General features: G+C 37.5%; 1 protein-coding gene across 4 annotated transcripts in view; it reads right to left on the reverse strand.

Moving 5' to 3' along the window:
- Mapk8 (mitogen-activated protein kinase 8) overlaps nucleotides 1-20,386 on the reverse strand; it is a 55,043-nt gene that overhangs the window by 23,508 nt on the left and 11,149 nt on the right. For 3 of the 4 annotated variants that reach the window (XM_034497311.2, XM_034497309.2, XM_034497310.2), the window contains exons 2-3: nucleotides 3,849-4,026; nucleotides 1,654-1,783 (exon numbers count right to left, since the gene is read on the reverse strand). In XM_034497311.2, coding sequence (XP_034353202.1) covers nucleotides 1,654-1,783; nucleotides 3,849-3,970 — 252 coding nt within the window. In that variant the 5' untranslated portion in view covers nucleotides 3,971-4,026. Of the gene's footprint in view, nucleotides 1-1,653; nucleotides 1,784-3,848; nucleotides 4,027-15,826; nucleotides 15,977-20,386 lie in introns of all 4 variants that reach the window. The other variant, XM_076931455.1, reaches the window with a different exon arrangement.

Genomic DNA, 20,386 nt, shown 5'->3' on the forward strand with positions numbered 1-20,386 from the left:
TCACCCTCAAAATTTAAAGCCAGTAAACCTTCCCAAGCAGTCTACCTGAAGTCCCCCCAGAGTGTAGCACTAACTCATCCCTCCTTTTGCTAAATATTAAAACTTGTCACTCTGGCCATACCAATTAGTTTCAAACATGTTTTGTGTTTGTTTTTGTTTTTTTTAAAAAACTCAATGTATTATTTCCTATGTTTGTCATTTATTTACTGAGCTTACTTATCTGAAGATAGACCTCCTTTGTAAGGTCCAACATCCTTGGCCTTCAGTTACTGTTCATGTCATTTCTACGTTCAGCACACTGAAACAGAATCTCATTTTCATAACAAGTTCATCCCAGACCACAGACAGTCCTTGTTAGAACTAGCTGATCTGCTTTCCTAGGCCAGTATGCAACAATGCACTAATGTCTGCCAGTAATTTAGGAAAGGGAATGTTTCTCTAGACACAATCTTCACAAGGACAGAATGGATGCCACTCATGTATGCATTAAGCTCTGCTTATAGAAGGCATCTGTCAGTAAATATTCAGAAAAACATTAAGTCAAAAAGGGTAAAATGAATTAAGTTCCCAAATAATAAGCCTAATCCTTAACATCTATATATTTCCCAATGGTGATGAATCCGTAACTTTAATGCACAAAAGGTTCTAAATGTGGCTAGCTCTCAAAATGTGATGAGCTGTACTCTACACCACAAGTATGGAGCTTATTACATTTCATAAACTCTTTTGGACAATGTCTCTGGCTAGCACTTTCAGTTTAGTGCTTCATAAAACTGTCCTCTATGCAATTCTCTCCTAGTTTATATCCTCCCACTTTGGAAGAACTATTATATTAAGATATTCCTAAGGGCCTGGAGAGATGGCTCAGTGAATAAGAGCACTGACTGCTCTTCCAGAGGTCCTGGAATTCAATTCCCAGCAACTACATGATGGTTCACAACCATCTGTAATGGGATCTGATGTCCTCTTCTGGTATGTCTGAAGAGAGCTACAGTGAACAGTGTACTCACATTAAAAAAATTAAAAATAAATCAAAATAATTCCAAATATATCAGTATATTTAATGCAAACTTACAACACTGTTTATTTTTAAAATGAACAAAAGTTTTATCTTCAAGTTAGAAATGTTTCCCTAGTTCTCTGAAAATATTTCCAAAGTTTTTCTTCAACTATTATTATCAGTGGTCATCTGAGTAAAAGTAAGTACTGATATAACTTAAAAGTCAGAATCAGATGCAGAGAGGTAGTTTTCATTTTGTGTCCCATTAAATCCCAATGTCCAAATAAAATGGGCATGATTTCATCTCTGTATAGCTTTTTGAAATGTCACTTTTATGTCTTAGAAAAAGATGCAAGATAAGCTCAATTCTGAATAAAATACTTTTCAAACACTATCTCCTTAAGACTCCTTCTACAAATTAAATGCTAGGAAATTATCCAATCTAAATTTCAGAAGTCATTTTTTTTCTTTTGCCACTACTTAATAATGGGGGCAGGTGTGTGTGTGTGAAGGATCACTTTTGATTTTAAATGTTTCTATCTAAAGAAGCAATTTAAAACCCCTAATATTTTTTAAAAAGCCTTTGACAGGCATGTATTCATGAATAAATCTTGATTTCACCTATACTTCAGAAACGTGAACTATCCACTTACATTTTTGTGATTAACACACTTCATAAGAACTAGTTCTCGGTAGGCTCGCTTAGCATGGGTCTGATTCTGAAATGGCCGGCTGAGCTTCTTGATTGCAACATTTCTTTCAAGAATGGCATCATAAGCTGCACTGTAATAAGAAATTAAAAAAAATAATAATAATAAATGTTAAATACAAATCTCTAAAATCAGATTTACAAACCAATCAAGTAGACTCCTTTCTTTTTCCAACTAGACTGTCACCCAAGATCCACTAAGCATATGTGGGCACTAGGACATAAATTCTTGTCTTTTATTTTTTAAAAATTACATTAAAAAAATTTATCCATTTTGTATGTACATGTATGTGTGTGTATGGATGGAGTGTCATGTAGAAAACAGAAGATAATATATGTGTGTGTATGGATGGAGTGTCATGTAGAAAACAGAAGATAACTTTTGTGAATTGGTTCTCTCCTTCCACCAGATGGATCCTGGAGAGTGAACTCAGGCAGCAAGGCTTAACAACAGGTTTCTTTCTTTACCCCTTGAGCCTTGCTGCACAAATTATTAGTATTAGTCTAAGGTCTAAATGACTCCTTCACCTTGCACATCTATCAAGAAAGACAGGCTATGTAATCATGACTTCTACTTAAAATATTTATTGAAGAATTTTGGGGCTGAAGAGTTGGCTACCAACACTAGCTGCTCCCTCAAAGGACCCAGTTTTAATTCCCAGCATCCACATGGCAGTTCACAACCATCTATAACTCCAGTTCTAAGGGATCTAGTGCCCTCCTCTGGCCTCCACAAGCACTAGGCACACAAGCAGCACACAGACATACATGTAAAACATACACACACAGAAAGAGAGTGAGAGAGAGAATTAATTATAAGATATTTATTAAAGAATATTACAGGGTTTTAAGTAGGACACAAGACAATGAGTATAGAAAGGAAATGACGCTGATAATATGTATACAAAACACTGAAAATCAGAAATCTTTTAACATTTTGTTTTGGAGGAAGAACTAAAAACTCAAGGTATTAATAAATATGAATACTAGATGTGAGGACATTAGAAAAGAATAAAAGTCAGTGTTTCCATTATACAATTCTATTAGATTTTAATATTTTACCACAATTGTTCTGATATCTAAAAAAGAGACATATTTTATATGTAAGAACTTCTTTCTCTTCTATTCTCAGAGGTAAACGTTTCTCTTTTCTATATATAGTCATTTCACAGAGCAGAGGAACAGTACAACAAATGCACTATTTTGTAGGCCATGTTAATACTCAGTGCTTACTTCTTATAATGCCTGGCTGGCTTATACAACTCTAGTTCACTTTAAATGTTATACAGTATTTTGCTGTTTGACTATATTGTAATTTTTTATTTTCCTGCTGCCAGACTTGATGCTGTTTCAACTTTTGCTATTAGAAATACTTGTTTAAAGAATAGCTCTGTGTGCATATATTTGTGGACATATGCAAGAGCTTTTCTAGAATCTTATAGACATACTGAATCATAAGTACTCCCAATTTCTTTTAACAGATTGTAAATAAAATTGTTTAAGAAGTAATAAAGATGTAATTATGCTTTGGTATGGCTTAGCATTTCTCCAAACACTAGATTATAATGCTAACTTAGTGATTCTGCGATAGTAGAACTATCCCAAGGCATATTTTCTATTTCATTTTATAAAGAAGTATGCTCATCTATAAAACCTGGACCTTTTGTAGAAGTTATTTTATAAATCAACTTTAAAGATACATGAGTTTTGAAACATAGACGTACTAGCTAACTTTACTCCCCAGGGTAAAGTGGTGGGATTTCTGAAATTCCCGTTTCATCAGAGTGAAAACAGAGATTCCATGATCAGCTATGGGAAACAATGCATCCATGGACTGAACAAGCTTACTACTTCCTCTTTCCTGATATCAGTATGTCTCTATAGAACTTTGACCAAGTAAGTATTAAGTCACGATTTATGTATCAAGATAGCAGTGTTGGTTAATAGTTACATCTTATGAATAATAGTAATAATAACAATAAAAGACCAGTAATCTCCAAGGAAAATTAACACATTATAGCTTTCATTTACATAACTCTGATTTTTGTTTTTCAGAGAGAAGTTGATTACTTACCAAAGGATCTATATTACAAAGAGAAAGGTCAAGACTGCTTGTCATACTTTGAAATAAAAACTTACCACACTATTCCTTGAGCTCCTGAGCCTATAGGCTTTAAATTCTGGTATCGTTTTAGGACTGTGAATGTAGAATCTCCAATCTCTACACTATAAAAATTGTTGTCACGTTTGCTTCTGCTCATGATGGCAAGCAATTAGTCTAATTAGTCCAATGGCTTCATCCAAATATTCACCAAGGCTGCAAAATAAAAGAAAACATGACTTAAGAAAATAATTTTGTGCAGGTAGTATTAACATCCAAGTCCTTACTCTATTCACCATAGTAACACAGACTTAGCAGTTACTTCTTAATGGTCATCCCCATTAAGAAGAGTGCATCACAAGAAACAAAACCACCACAGAGCTTTGGTCAGTACATGTTATATGTAAGTAAATATTGGTTCTTTAAAAACATTTTTATTATGATGAACTGTTTCACTAATCTTTACATCACTGGTGTAAGTGCATTAATTACCTTATTAAAAGCAACAAGAGAGGCTCGGGAGATAAGCTAGTCAGTGAAGACCTTGTAACATAAGTATGAGGGTTCAAGATCCAGGACCCATATAAAAAGCTAGGTTAAGTGGAGCACCATCTGCAGTTCCAGTGTGTGGGAGGTGGGCACAGGAGGATCCTTGGCCATCACTGACCATCAAACTTAGTCTTATTAGCAAGCCCCACATCCCAGCAACTCAAAACACAGTCTAAAAATACAGAATGGCTGGCTCTTGAGGAACATCTGGGGTTGATTTCTGACCTCTGACCTCCACATACACATGCACTCCCACCCCACGCATAGGCACAAAAGAACAAAAGCAAGCAAATTAAACATGTTCTAGAAATTATTTTTATTATTATATTATTATTTTAAAAATGGAAAGGCAGGCAGTAAACTATAAGCACATAATACACCTGTTAACAGACGAGGTTCTTTTAATATAACAAATCTCTAACACCCAATCGTGATATCCTGATACACTACAATGGTGGAAAGGAGAGAAGCAGGACAGGAAACCTATGTAAGGTCAAGAAGGGAGATGGGGCTTCACACACTGATCAAGGAGGAGGTGGCAGCTTCATATATTAGTACACAAATACTCTTCTAATGTGTTTAGGGCATCAAACAATCCATCTCGGTTTTGACCAAAATTCTTTTTCACCTGTCAGATTAAAAGTCAAGGCTCTCCAACTCCTCATTTAAGTATTGAACAAATCTCTCCTTTATTATGCAAGTATTCTATTTCAGAATCCAAGCATTGGGTGTGTAGGTTGGACCTATAATGTTGGCACTCTGGAAGCTGATATAGTGAGGACTAGTTAAGCCCAGGAATTTAAAAGTAACTTAGGTAACATGAGACTCCATTTAAAACAAACAAGATAAACAAAATGCATGCAAGACAACTCTAAACTACCATTCATTAACCCAGTAAATCACCAATCCAGTGGAATCCAGAGAATTTCTGGAGTGTGAGTGTTGCTGGGGAGAGGCTGGGGGTGTGTTAAGGCAATGACAGTAACAATAAACTGACACCCAACTGACAATTTTTTTTTAATTTATTTACTTATTTTTATTTTATGTGAATTGGTGTTTTTCCTGCATTTGTGTCTGTGTGAGGGTGTTAGATCTTCTAAAGCTGCAATTACAAACAGTTGTGAGCTGCCATGTGGGTGCTGGGAATTGAATCTGGGTCCTATAGAATAATAGCCAATGCTCTTAACTGCTGAGCCACCTCTCCAGCCCACCAAATGACAATTTCTTTCTTTTTTTTCTTTTCTTTTTTTTTTTTCTTTTTTTTTTTTTTGTTTTTTTGTTTTTTTGGTTTTTCGAGACAGGGTTTCTCTGTGTAGCCCTGGCTGTCCTGGAACTCACTCTGTAGACCAGGCTGGCTTCCCACTCAGAAATCCACCTGCCTCTGACTCCCAAGTGGTGGGATTAAAGGCGTGCGCCACCACCGCCCGGCCAAATGACAATTTCTAATGCAAATAATTAACTCAATAAATATTATGGGCAGCCTGGTCACAATCTATGGTGAGGTCAGATGAAAGGCCTGAAAGGTGGGAAGCAAAACACTGGTATTAGCCTGCAGAAGAAAGAACAAGAAGTGGAAGAGGAAAACTAGAGAAGCAGCTACTGTACAGCTCATAAAAGCTCACAATCAGTTCTGGCCCCTTTGGCTCTCCTCAGAAACAGAGTGGCTGATGAGCAGCCCCCAGACCTGTGTGCTTGAGTGTGAAGAACTTATGGCTAAGCTGACAGACTTAGGAGTCCACAGCTTCAGGCTTAGACAACTGAAGTATTATGTCGGCTCAAGACTCTAAAAGCCAAGAGATACATGGTTCTAGATACCTAGGCTGGGTGCTGTATTAATATTCTGGGATTTACTGGTGGCTTGGCTTTTGGCAGCTAATTTAAGCCCTCAACATTTCTGAAGAGGACATTTTTACTATCTCTATGCCTTGCATGGACTCAATTTCTAGTATCAATATATCAGTATCATCTTCCTTTCTTCTCTTCCCTCTGTTTCCCTATTCTAACAGGCAAGAGGAAGTTTAAGTTAAGATAAGTAAGAGATTCCTGTTAAAGAGAGGTGGGTTAACAAAGAAAGAAGTTGAGATAGGTTCCCCTTCAGAATGAGGGGTTTTTTTTTTGACTGATTTTTGTGTTTGTTTTTAAAACAGGGATAGGTATATAGTTAGGCCCTGAGGTGGAAGAGTATTAGGAGTGACAGTACATCATACAGAGACAGCTGATAGGGCACTAAAGGGGGGGAGCTTCCCTTCAAAAATCAGGAGAGGAACTTAATTAGAAGAAAGTGGCTGCCTTTAGTAGAGAGCCTAATATTTAAACAATACCAGTAAAACGTGTACTTTAAACAATAGAACACAATATAGGTATACTACCACCACACTTCAGTTAGTTGAAATTTAAGCTTATAAAATTATTCTGCGTTCAAAATACAAATGAATGTCTTAAACTATTAGGAAGGTGGCTCTAGGCTGCTCAACATTAGTTGTTTAAAAGAATGCCAATTTTGTCAATGACATCCAACTGAGTAAAAACAGGTGACTTAATTTGTAAGATGCCATTTTCCAAAGTACTCAAAAATATTTTGAATATATATGTATATATACTTTATACCCATAAATTTCTATACCACTGGTATAAATTTTGGCATAGGAGGGAATTCCCTGGCTTTATCTATGGTTTTTATTTTCCTTTTATAGTGCTAGGGGTCACCCAAGGCTTAGGGATGCTACTCAAATGCTGTTAGTGACCACCCTCTGACTCTCAGTCTAACCCTGCTCCACTTTTATACTGCCTATATAACCTCATAAATTCCCACCTTGCCCTTATCTTCTATATCTTTGGGTAAAGAATGTTCCATGTGGGCCAGAAGATACTCTTCAGGTGGGGTAGCCAAACTGGATGGACCTAAGATGTCCAGACAACCTCTAAGTTCATTACAATCTTCATTTTAAATCCAGTATCTACTAGCACCAGGACAGAGAATAACTTATACTGTGACAACTGCCAGAAAGAACCAAGAGAGGAGTGTTTTAGGTACTTTATATACTGTTGGGACAAAATATCTGAACAAACTTTTTAAAGGAAAGGAGTGCTTATTTTGTCTTATAGTTTGAATCCATTTTGACAGGGAGTGATGAATGATCAGTCTCAGCTAGCTTTTTCCTTTTTACACAGTCAAGGACCCTGGCCAATGTTACTACGTGACTCCTACATTTTGGGTGGGTCTTCTCATCTCACTCAATCTAAAAATCTAAAAAAAAATCCCTTACAGGCATATTCGGAGGTTTGTTTCCATAGTGATTCTAAATCCCATCAAGCTGATAATCCAAATTATCATAAAAAGATACCCAAATTCTTGGATCTCTGCCCAATTCCAAGAAAGGTATGAATTGATTAGGTTGCCCCTGCCCTCTTACTTTTCACATTTATGTTTTTGGTATTATAATTATTTGACTCCTCCTCACCCCAAACTCTCTCATGTACCCCAACTTGTTCTCATTCAAATTCATGGTGTCTTTTTCTTAAATTATATGCATGAATATATGTATGTACATGCACAGGCACACTCCTAAATATATAAATATAACCTGCTCTATCTGTAAAGTGTTACTTGTGCTCTTCCCTGGGGAAGACGTCTGCTCCTTAGTGGCCTGTTGTTGTTCTTTGTCTAGAGTTGAGGCTTTCCCTCTTCCACACTGGTATATCTACTGGTGTCATCCTTCTTTAGGCAGTCACATTGTTGAAATTTCAAGGATGTAGCTTCTCTGACATCTCTAGGCAGTGAAATCTCACAGCAAGCTTCCTGCTCTCTTACAATCTTTACAGTCCCTCTTTCGCAATGAATGATTGCTGAGCCTTTAGGTGCAGGAGCTGTGCTGTAGATTAGGAACAGCTGGGACTATGCTCTACAGTTCTGCATTTTACCTTGGCTATAACCAATAGTTCTCTAATTAGTGACTCAACAACTCACTCAACAAGAAGAAAATCATGCCTGGTACTGGAAACCTCTCATTTATTTCTATACTGTATATATAACCTTCTGACCACAAAAAGAGACTGAAGTTGACCTTCAAGTCTCTCCCTCTTACTCCTATGTTTAGCTAATAATGAAAGTCTCCTTTATGTCTCAACTAGACACAAGGCTTTGTTTGTTACTACCGGTTCTAAAATCCAAGGACCCTGTTTGGGATCAAAAAAATGATGACATTAACCCCGAGAATTCCTAGTTTTAAAAGCACCTTTGCATTAATTTGGGTTGAATCTTCATATATCCAAAAATGAATCATATAAATGATTGCTGGGGACAGGCTCAAATGCCTGACATTTTCTAATAGTAACATTTGCCAAGTATTTTACTAAGATTCTCAGGGCTTATAATAAAATGTTGATCACATTCAACCACCACTAGAGATACTTCTTAAAACCACAAATTAAGAATAGCAAATGATATATGTCTCCGATGTATTTTATAGAATTTTTTTGTTTTAGTTAATTCCACATATAATTACCACCAGTTTATCTTGCCAGTGGTGTAATTATATTTAGAATTTTTAAAAGTACTATGTGTGAAGAGAATGATTCCATGACAAATAAATTTCTGTAATTAAATGTTTGTCTGCTCCCAGAAGGGACTAAAAAGAAAACTGAGGAAAGAAAGAAATGTGTCAGAGTGGATCTCACCCAGAGTTAGGCATACAGGCACTTCCACAACTCACAGCAGTAGAAGTGGCCCTAGCTGATCCAGAGGCCCTTGCTACCCATAGGCACAGGGAGTTACATATAAAATGCTGAGCCAGGGGGTTGTTTCAACCTTGGTCAGAGAAACATCTTTTTGTAATGGGCAGCAGTCAATATAGGGACTCATTCTTAAATGGCACAGCTTTATTAGAATTCTTCACCCCACTGTAGGTTCAGAAAACATAGAAGAGGAGGAAGAAAGAATGTAAGAGGCAGAGGATGGATGAGGAAGAGTGTCGTGAAATGTCTTCTGGACATGACATAGCTATTGCACGACAGCAGCTGAGACTAGCTACTAAGTCCTGCACGAGATCAAGCCAGTCAAAATTACAGCATGGATGAGGAAATTCACAAGGCCCCTATCCCTCACTGAGTAGCTATCTGCAGTTGACAACTACTGGAGGAAAAGAATCATTACACTTTGGGAAAGACAGGTGGCCACTTGTAGGTTACTCATGTTCCAGTGAATAGCCTGACACCCATGAACATATGAACAGCACACACTGGAATTAGTAAATTAAGAAAAAAAAAGGGGGAGAAGGGAGGACAGACAGACTTGCCTTTGCGCCAATCTAACAGCATTCTATTGATGTTCCCTCTTCCAAAATGATCCTAGTTGCATCAAGTTGACAAACAAGTAGGGCAAAGAGCTACAACTGTACTTTGCAAATGGCATCTGCAGTGGGAACAATCTTGCAAGAGTAGGCCCTCAACCTCAATAGTCAGTGTCAGAGATGAATGACTGAATACCTGGATGTTTAGAATTTTGGTGATCAGTATCCACAGATTTTTGTTTTCTAGTTAAAGCACAGCAGGGGAAACACACCCTTCTTACACATACCAATCAGAGCCTCGATAATCTTTTAAGTTCTAACAAAGTGAGTGCTTTAGGGAGGGAATAAAATAAAGGCCTCTGAATACAAATACCAAGTAAATTAATATAACGACAAACAATGCAACCTCAAACAGCACTCTGGGTTCACAAGAACAAGAACAAATGGTCCTAAGAGAACTCAAAAGGCCCTGAGTGTATTAGAGTCCTCAGTAATAATAACCCTGAGGAAATTAAATCATTTATATACTCCAATTTAGCTACTAAGTTTTTAAAAAATGTTGTAAATAGCATATTTGATAGATAAAACAGTAGCATACAGTAATGTATTATTGGTGGTAACAAGCTTTGTGCAATCTCCTTTGCTCTCCTGAAACCTTTGGAGAATCACTCAAGAACCTTAATATTCAGTGGTCTAGTAGTGGGTATATTTTTGAATCTTTCCTGAGTTTTTTCATAAAATTCCTGAAAGCTCACAAACACCTTACTCCACCCTCTTTTTAAATGTACTTAAGAGGATCTGATAGAGGATCTGTACACTACCATTACAGCTTATATTTCTCAATTTTGTTTCCAGACCCTTCCCTCCCCTCCCAAATAAAGGCCAGTCAGTCTCCTGCCTAACATACTTTTGCTTGGGTTCCAAAGAACACTGTATACTACTGATTTTTCTCGTTTGTTTCTGTTCCTGTCCAGTCAGTCTCCTTTGTAGCCCTTGTTTTTCACCAGCCTTCAAACAGGATTTCCTTTAGGGCTGTCTTGGTCCTCATTTCTTGCCATATATTCCCAGGGGAATTTCACCTACTCATAGAACTTCAGTTATTACCTAAAACTCAGGAGTTTCAAGTATCTGTTTACTATTGAGCATTTCTTCTACTGCAGTCACATACATTCAAGGGTTTTTACTTACTTAGCTGTCTCAAAGCTACCTCAAATTGCATGCAAAAAATAACCATTTCCTTCAACTCCCACCAAATCTGCTTCTATCATGTTCTTCCAGCCGAGAAACCGCTATCACCATCTCTGTAGTTAAGCAAGCCAGAAACATAACAGGTTATCCTTGACTCTTCACACCTCCACACCCAACTTGTTCTGGAGATTCAAACTTTATTTACCACAAATCCACTCTCCAATTATTCAACAGTCTAACTCCAGGCAACATTTCCTACTGCCTGGATCACTGTATTCTCCCAAAGAGGGCCCCTGACTCTTCTCTCTGCTCCCCATTCTTCAATTTGCATCTTAAATGACTGTCTGAAGTTTTTACTGAAAAGTCTGCCCACCATAAAACTTACTACATGCCTTAACTATGAGAGGGCATGGCTTTGTAGCAGTAATTTTTAATGCTACAGGGTACCCTCCCCTTCTGGCCACAGCTGAGTAGACTTATAGTAGATAACTGATTTAAGAAGTCACTAAGAATCTCTCCAGGGGATCCAATAATGTCAAAAAACTGATGATGGTTTGGTTATCTTTGAAGGTAGAGAAGCAGAGTAGCCAGTGCACACAGAGAAGCACACAAAGAGAAAAGGAAAGACAGCAAGCTATGTAGCAATTGTTTAATTAAAGATCATATCTGATTCTGAACCTCTGACAGGTTACACCCTGCCTTTACATATGTTAAGCGTCTCTGAGTCACTTTCTCTGACCTTTGCTTAAGGTTTTACTTATAACTGAAACCTTAACTAAACTAATTCATCTAACATGCAACTTGAACCAGAATCTCTCTTGCTTTAAGTCAAACCATAGCTCCTTTTATCTAAGCCTTCATAGGAATTCCAGGGCTCTGGATGAACAGCTCCTCTCTTATAAGTCTCTCCTCCCTCATCAAGATCCAGCCACAATATATGGCTCTAAGTAGATCATAATCTCTCTCATCTCCAAATCAATACAGGTCATTCTTGCTTTGTTTTAAACACACTTCTTCCCACTCCCTCAGCTTTCTAAGATTAAGCAGTGGCACACACACTCGCAGGCTTTCTTTCCTCCGAGCTAGCATATGTACTACCCCTAAAGTCTACATGTCTGAAAGTCCCAGGACTAAAGCCTCTGTGAAGGCAGAGCATATTTTTGTTCATAGTTGTTCCCCGGAATTACAAAGCAGATGCTCAAGATATTTTGAATGAATTAATCTAACTGGTTGTCAAATACTGGTTACTTTATTCTAATTATCTTGGTAAGTTGCCTTTTCTGTTTCCAGATACTACCCTACTTCAAACCCATTTCTCCTCTAAGCCACTTCAATGATTTTTCTAATGTTCTCTACCTATTTTTCGCTTCATTTATATCTATCAGAAGGTACTGACTGCAAGAAATATTAGCTCTTTCCACTGTTCAAAAATATTACCTCTACAACAATTAACTACTTTTTATTTCTTGAACATACCAAACCTTTCTGACTTTGTACCTCTAGTCTTATGTGAAATGTACTATCTTCAACTGTTCAAATGTAAGCCATTATATAACGTCATAAAATCATGTCTTTTTGATGAATTAGCTATTATTTCTCAGGATATTCAATAGCTTTTATATTGTATTAAAATTTATCTACATATCTGACTAAACTATTTTTTAAATATTTATTTTATTTTTAATTATGTGTGTGTAATGTACACGAGGGATCTAATGCTCACTCCTGGACTCCAATGGTACCTATAGTCACACATGCAAAGACACCCCCCTACCGACACACACACACACACACACCTTAAAAATATAATATATAAAATATGTAGGCATTCAATATAAATGAGACAACTAAGTTATTAGTGCTTACAAATATTTTTCATAATAGTCATGGCTAGTTATAAAATTATACTTGTACAAATATTTCACAATACAATGCTTTCATTACCAAGGATAAATGCTATACTCTGGTTAGTGACATCCTTTGAATAGTTAACTTGAAAAACTGGTGTATATATATTACATTTACATTTTACATTATTTATTTGCTTCTTTATGTGTATGGTTCCCACAGTACCCAATTTGGACCATATAGCTTGTAAGAGTCCATTCTCTCTTTCTACCATGTGGGTCCTGAGTACTGAACTCAGGCCATCAGCTTAAGGGAAAATGAACTTACCCAGTCAGCCATCTTGTAAGTTCATTTATTAGTTATTTATATAACTAAAATAGGCAAAATTAGGGAACAGCTTAGTAACCTAGAATTATTTGGCCTGAACTACTTTGGGGTGAGCATGCAATAAGGCAAAACTGTGTCTTTTAGCAAACTTTGAGGAAGAATCCCCTAGTAGTCATCATTGGCTTTCTACATAGTTGGATGTGCATATGAGTAAAATCAGTCACACTATGGGAGGAGACAAAAGCAATGGAAAATATGATTATGCCAGCTAATCTATATGTCAAAACAGAACAAATTATATCCCAGGTAACTAAATTCCTCCTCCTTTTGAACCCTCTAAGAGGAAGCCCTGAAAAATAATCTGGGTCCCTGAGTAATCTTTACTTAAGTGGCCTGCTGGTTTCCTTGCTGTGTATTCTGGTATTTTCTATTGCTTTGTTTTAAATAAAGTTTCATGTATTTTTGCAGTTATATGTGAGCTTTCTTTCAACTCCTTGAAAAAAAAGGCCAAAAACCTGGAACCGTTGGTGACATTATTAGTTACTAATATGGTTTTCGTTTTAAGAAAGTATAAAAATTCCAATTAATATTAAATTTTCCTTTGTCAGTCATACCTCAGATAGCTCTTGCGCCAACACCTTTCAATTAGTCAGTTAAAAAATTTAAGTCAAAGGCCGGGCACAGTGGCACACACCTTTAATCTCAGGACTCCAAAAGACAAAATATGAATCTCTTTATAAAACACAAGGTGTTTTGTTTTAAACTATATAAACTGAATGAAAATAAACACTGCAGAACATTAGGAAGGCAGGCACTCTTTCTAGAACACTGTAAGAAAAGGCCACACTAAACACAACATGGAAGCTTCATTGAGCTAAAGAGACAGAGGAAGATAAAGGTAACTGGAATCTGTAGGCTGGGGTAAAGGCTAGAGAAAGAACACCAAAAAAAGCACTGTAGTAGTAACCTGCCTGAGGCATTGGCTGAAAACTAATTTACATGTGCAAAGGACAAAACTTCTAAGTATGAGGCAAAAGGCAAATAAATGCTTAAGGCAAACATGATTAAGAATTTATTTAGGAAGAAAGACCAAAGAATTAGCACAGATTTCCTTCCCAACTAAAACTAAGAGAGTCAGAGATTAACTTTTTAAAAATTTCAATTTGGGACTAAAGAGATGGCTCAGTGTCTTAGTTAAGAGGCCTTGCTTGCAGCCTTCAGAGGATCTAGGTTTGGTTCCAAGCACACAGCACACCAACCACCTGTAACTCCAGTTCCAAGGGCCCTCTTCTGAACTCTGAGAGCACCTGCCCATATATGGCACATATACAAATAAACAGGCCCACAAATATATAAACAAATCTTTTTTTAAAAAAATGAAATGTGTTTTTAGATAACCTAAAAGTCATATATTCTTTTTCCATATTTAACCAATAACTACTTCAAACAAATCAGTCAAAATAAACACAGAACTCAAAAATCACATCATTGCTACCTACATTCTGTTATCCTGTGGATGATAGATAAAATGACACAAAGTAACTGCTAAATGTGTTAGCATCTGTCCACTTCAAAACTAGCCTTAAAGAAAACTGTATGAGGTCATCATAGTACAGCAGAGAAACCATGGCCTCTATGTTGGCTTACAGATGATTCCTCTAGACTCCTCCCAGGGACCTAGCAACAGCTTATGTCATCACCTGCTTATAAGTGCAGGTAGTGCACCAGGTTTGGCATATAAAAGCACTGCTTGCCACCCCAGCTGCCCCCCTCCTTTTCTTCTCTCTGTCCCTAGCCCTCTTTTTCTCCCACGTGTTCCCGGCCGGCCTGCCTCTCTCCCTTTCTGTCTTCCTCTGCCCCTCTTTCTCTGCTCCATGGCTATGCTTCTCTCTGTTAGCCTCTGCTCCTTCTCCAGGCCCTCACTCCCCTCCCTAATAAATCTCCCTTATACCAAGTCTGTCACATGATGTGATTTCTCAGGTGGGCACCTTGGCATGGGCCCATCAGGTACCCCCAACTATTGCCGCATTATGTTTTTATAACATTCTAGATCCATGTTTTTTACCAAAAAGGATCAAATATGTTTGGTTTTACTTTTCAATTAGAAGGGTGTGCTTTTTTCCTCCTATAACCCTGCCATAAACTCTCTGACCGTAGTCTCTATTCTTCAAGCCCATCTCTGATGTGACTGTAGTTGTCTTTGATTCTTCTGATTTAAATACTATATATACTTGTCATATAGGTTTCTGTTAATGAAGTTTCTACAGTTGATAGTTCATGAAAATATTCTGTGATATCCAATGATTACTGTGCTTCCCAGAGTTTAGTCTTCTGGCTCAACAGGGGAGGCATTTCCACCAATGAGCAAGTCATTTATGTTAACCTCTGTCTTAATGATCATCTAGCTCTCCACTCCCAGGCATAGCCTGTTCACTATCCCCTCAGTCTTGTACATGTCAGAGAACATCTTGATTATATGAAAAGGCCCCAGTAGATAACCACAGCAGCTGGAGAAAATAACTATAGGGCTAGTACCTGGGTGAACACAGGGAATGCAGCACATTAAGTAGAGAACAAAGAAAACTGGGTATTAAATCATAGTTCTGACAAACAAATGTAGTTTGATTATAGTGAAAACCAAATCAGAAGTGTTTTGCTCTATTCATCCTGTTCTGACAGTTTCCTATGATCTTCCAGTCCTCAGACCACACTACGACTACTATAACTATGGCAACATTTAAGTAGACCCAATTGAAGCGGTATTTTCCAAATGATCAATACTTGATGTTTTAAACTCAAACATGCAAAAGACTCACTTAAAATACAGCACAGATTGCTGGGTGGTGGTGGCACTTGCGGTTAATCCCAGCACTCAGGAGGCAGAGGCAGGCTGGTGGTCTCTGTGAATGAGGTCAGCCAGGTCTACAGAGTGAGTTCCAAGACAGCCAGGGCTATACATAAAAAACCTGTCAAAAACAAAAACAAGCAAGCAAATAAGCACAGATCACAGGATTTTAATATAGACTATAAAAATACTACATGATTTTAGATTCCACATTGCAATTAATTTGTTAAATTCTGTTGTAATATAATAATTACAGATCATCTGTACTGTGATACAGAAATGTATATAAGCACTTCTTTCTACGATCTGCTAAAGTACAAGCCATCCCAAAAAAGCATTTGTGAGCCACTTTTTCACAAAACGTTATTTTTATAAGAGCTACCGACACAAAAACTATTATTTATTTAGGTCTGTGTGGGGTATGTTTGTGTTAGTGAGACAGTCTCAAGCTTTATTATGCACCTCAAGCTCTACAGAACTCAGGATCCTTCTACTTCTGCCTCTCAAGTGCTAGAGTTACAAACTAGTGGCTTGAAATAGGGCACATAGAAGATATTTTCTTGATAATAAATAAATAGTCTATCACTTCAAAGCACAAAGCAGTATTCACTGACAAATGACAACATTCAAACTTTCATTAAAATTTCAGAAAACGTGTATCCATTCTATGAGCTGTCCAAAGATTTTGTTGGTGTATTAGTCAAGAATTCTGTAGAATCATAGAACTTATGGAATGTCTCTATATATTAAGGAAATTTATTTTAATGACTAACCCAACAATGGGCAGCTGTAAATGGGACATCCAAGAATCTGGTAGTTGCTCAGTCCCACGAGGTTAGTTGTTTCACCTGGTCTTCTATATAAGCTGGAATCCTGAAGAAGTAGGTTCCAACAGATGTGCTGACAAGTAAGTGCAAGTAGATGAAGAAGAGTGAATCTTTTGTAGGCTCCCAGCAGGAAGTATAACCCAGAATAAAGGTGTGTACCACCACACCTGGATTTGGAACATGCTCTGTACTAGGCTGGCCTTGAACTCAGAGATCTGTTTGTCTCAGTCTTCTTGGATTAAAGATGTGTACTACCTTACCTAGGCCTAAACTTTCATGGCCACTATGCCTCAAGATCTGGATCACAGGTTCTGGATTATAGTTCATTCCAGATGTAGTCAAGCTGACAACCAAGAATAGCCATCACAGCTGGTTTCATATAATGCAGCAGTTTTCAAAACCCTTGCTGTTGCCAGACATAATGGTGCATACCTTTAATTCCAACATTCAAGAGGCAGAGGCAGGTGGGTGTCTTAATTTAAGGCCAGTCTGGTCTACAATGTGAATTCCAGACTAACTAGGACAAGGTCTTAAAACAACAACAAAACAAACAGCAAAATCTTTTCAAAAGCAGTGTGTCAAGATCGAGTGACCATCTGGTCCTAGTAATCTTCGGAAGGCAGAGGATAGGGCAGAGATAAGCCAGGAAAGAGGATGTAGGAGTGCCAAATCAACATATCAGAAAATCAGAATTTTAAATTCTGACCCAAAATTTAACACCATATAAAACATGTTTTTCTCTGTATTTTTTTAAAGCCTCAATCTTTTAAGAAATGGCATTTATTCATAAAAATGTCTATTTTTTGGCCAAAGAACTGCAGCAAAGAACATTATTTCAAAGGAATACACAAGAGGCTCTAGATACTTCCAATTAAGGACCTCAAAATTTTTGCCTAAATGGCTCTTGCAATATCAAACTAGGGCACTATGGTAACAGAAGTAATATCTATTATACTGTAATCAACAGGAGGAAAAGGAAGAACATGATGCAGAGTCACAGGCCTCACTGTAGTGAGAATTTTGGTTTCTTTAAAAATACAGAAATGTTATATGAATATGTTTTTGTTTTAATTCCAGATGTAGAATATGACAGAGCTGCTTCAGACTGTCCACAGCAGCTAACTATGATTTGTCTCATGCTCTGGCAGGGGTGTGATTTTCTCAGATGAAGATAGGTTACATTTGGAATTCTGGGGACTCTTAAGAGAGTATAAAGATGCCAGAGTCCAAAGAGCAGCCTAGAGGCTGCTGCTCATCCTGCTGCCCCTGCCCCTGCCCCTGCCCAGTGGGTTGCTGATTGCAGATATCCTGATGACAAAGGACTTTTCCCAAGGACATCCCTAATCAGCAGGAAGTAGTCTAATGATATTGACACCTCCTTTCCCCTTTAACCTTCCTTCTCAACCTGGTGTTAGGGGGTTGGAAGGGATAGGGGTGGTATAGGGAAGCAGGAAAAAGAACTCAATAAAGTAGCCAAATGTCCAGATATACCTCACAATGCATCAAATTATAGTCTTGTAACTGATCTCATCCTGCCTTAATTTCCCCTTCTATAAAATTAAGGTGGCAAAAAACCAGAGTATTGGCACAAAAAACTGTTAGAAAGGATATATAAACAATTATCTGTGAAGTGTTCTGTGTACTTGTTCTTTTTTAAATTAAAAATTCAATTGCTTTTAAAAGTGGCAAATTATAAAAATGCCGAAACACCAAACAAGCTAACCCAGAATATTACAAAAGAAATTATTAAACTTTTAAAAAAGGTCCAGCCATCTAACATTCAACTGTTTCTTCATTTAACATATGAGGTAACTGCTCAACCACAAATCACTAACTTATCTAAACCAAGCAGGAAAATACTATTTTTGAAATAGTCACTCTTGCATAAACTGCCCAAATCCCAACAAGCAAACCAGTTCAAAGTTTAAAGAAAAACAATGGGTAATCATGTAAAAATAAGTCTGAAAACGACTTCCTAAAGAAAGAGAGTTAGGTTAGAGTTCAGGTTAGGGCAAGGTAAATACAAGTGAAGCACTCTGCTAGTAAGCAAGGAAGCACTCAGTGAACAGTTATATCTCTGGACCAAGTCGACAGAGAAGCCACCTTTAGAAATTCCCTTTGACTAAACATGGAACACTATACATAGAAATTAATAATACCACCTAAAGCAAGTACCACAAGAAAACCAGGGTAGAAATAGATGAAACAAAAAACAGGGAAATACATAAAACCAACAAAACCCAAAAGCTTATCTGAAAATATAAGTAAAATAGATGTCTCTTCTAGGCCAAGGAAAAAGTAGAAAGAAGTAGACTGGGAGGAAGAAGCAACAACTGGGCCTTGTGGGGCCTATAACTACAGCCACTAAGGAGGCTGAGGCAGGAGGATCACAACGTCAAGGCCTGGAAGAGCTACACAGTGAGTTCAAAGGCAGGTGGTTCACTTAGGGAAGATTCTGTCTCAAGATTTAAAAACAATGCTGGAGATGCAGACTGCCTGCCTAGCATGTGTGAAGTCCTGGGTTTGATTCCCAGTATCAGTGAGGAAGTGGGAACGTGGGGGTGGGGGTGGGGAGGAAGCAAAGACAAGAGGGAAGAAGGGAAAACACTGAACACAAGCTACTAATATAAAAATGAGAGATGGGTCATCATTACTGTCTCAGATGACACTGGAAGTCTGATGAAGGGGCAAATGTGATGGCATCCATCGTAACCCAGCACTCAGGATACTAAGGCAGGAAAATAATGAGCTTGAGCCCAGAGTGGGCTAAGGTGTGGGTTGCAAGGCAACCTGATATACTACTAGCAAGACCTGGCCCCCTCCCCCACTTTTTTTTAAAAGAATGACAAAGGAATGCTATGAATTACTATGAATCTACAACCTGGTAATCTGAGATAAAATGAATAAATTCTGTGAAGAACCTACCAAAGTTCTTTTTATAAACATAACCTAAACAGAAGCATATAAACGGGGTGGGGGGGGAGGGGGGGGAGATTAAAAAAAAAAAGCATCAGTCTCCTGAATAGAGCTATGTCTATTAAAGAAAGTGAACTGGGAGTTAGTACCTTCTTTAGCAGAAAGTACAAGGCCCCAGTGATTTCACTAGTGAATTTGGTAGGCACTTAAGAAAAAGAATGTTTTCTCTTTTTATTTTACACGTATGTGAGTGCCTGCAAGTATATATGTGTACCTCATGCATACCTAGTGCCATGGAAATCAGAAGCTAGTGTTAGATCTGGAACCTAAGTTAACAGGAGATTGTGAACTCACATATGGGTGCTAGGAACCAAACCTAGGTTCTCTGTAAGCGTTTTATGTCCTAATTAATCAGTGATTCATCTCTCCAGCCCTCTAGCTCTTTATAATCTCAAAAAGGCAGAAGGCCCAAGTCCTAACTCACTCTAAAGGACCAATACATTGCATGAACACATGCAAAAATCCTCAACAAACATTAGATGAATTTCAACAAAATATAAAAAGGAATTATTCATTAGGACCAGGTAGGATTTATCCCAGGTATACAAAGCTGGTCCTAAAATCTACTGAGAAATACATATCAACAGATAGAAAAATCGTGTGATTCCCAGCAAAAGCTGTGCAAAAGGCACCAGACAAAATCTAACAGCCATTCATGATTAAAACAAACAAACAAACAAACAACCCAAAAAAACAAAAAATAAAAAACAAAAAAACAACCAGAAACT

This window comes from Arvicanthis niloticus, chromosome 3 (genome assembly GCF_011762505.2).
Source record: "Arvicanthis niloticus isolate mArvNil1 chromosome 3, mArvNil1.pat.X, whole genome shotgun sequence".
In the NCBI taxonomy this organism is placed as follows: Eukaryota; Metazoa; Chordata; class Mammalia; order Rodentia; family Muridae; genus Arvicanthis; species Arvicanthis niloticus.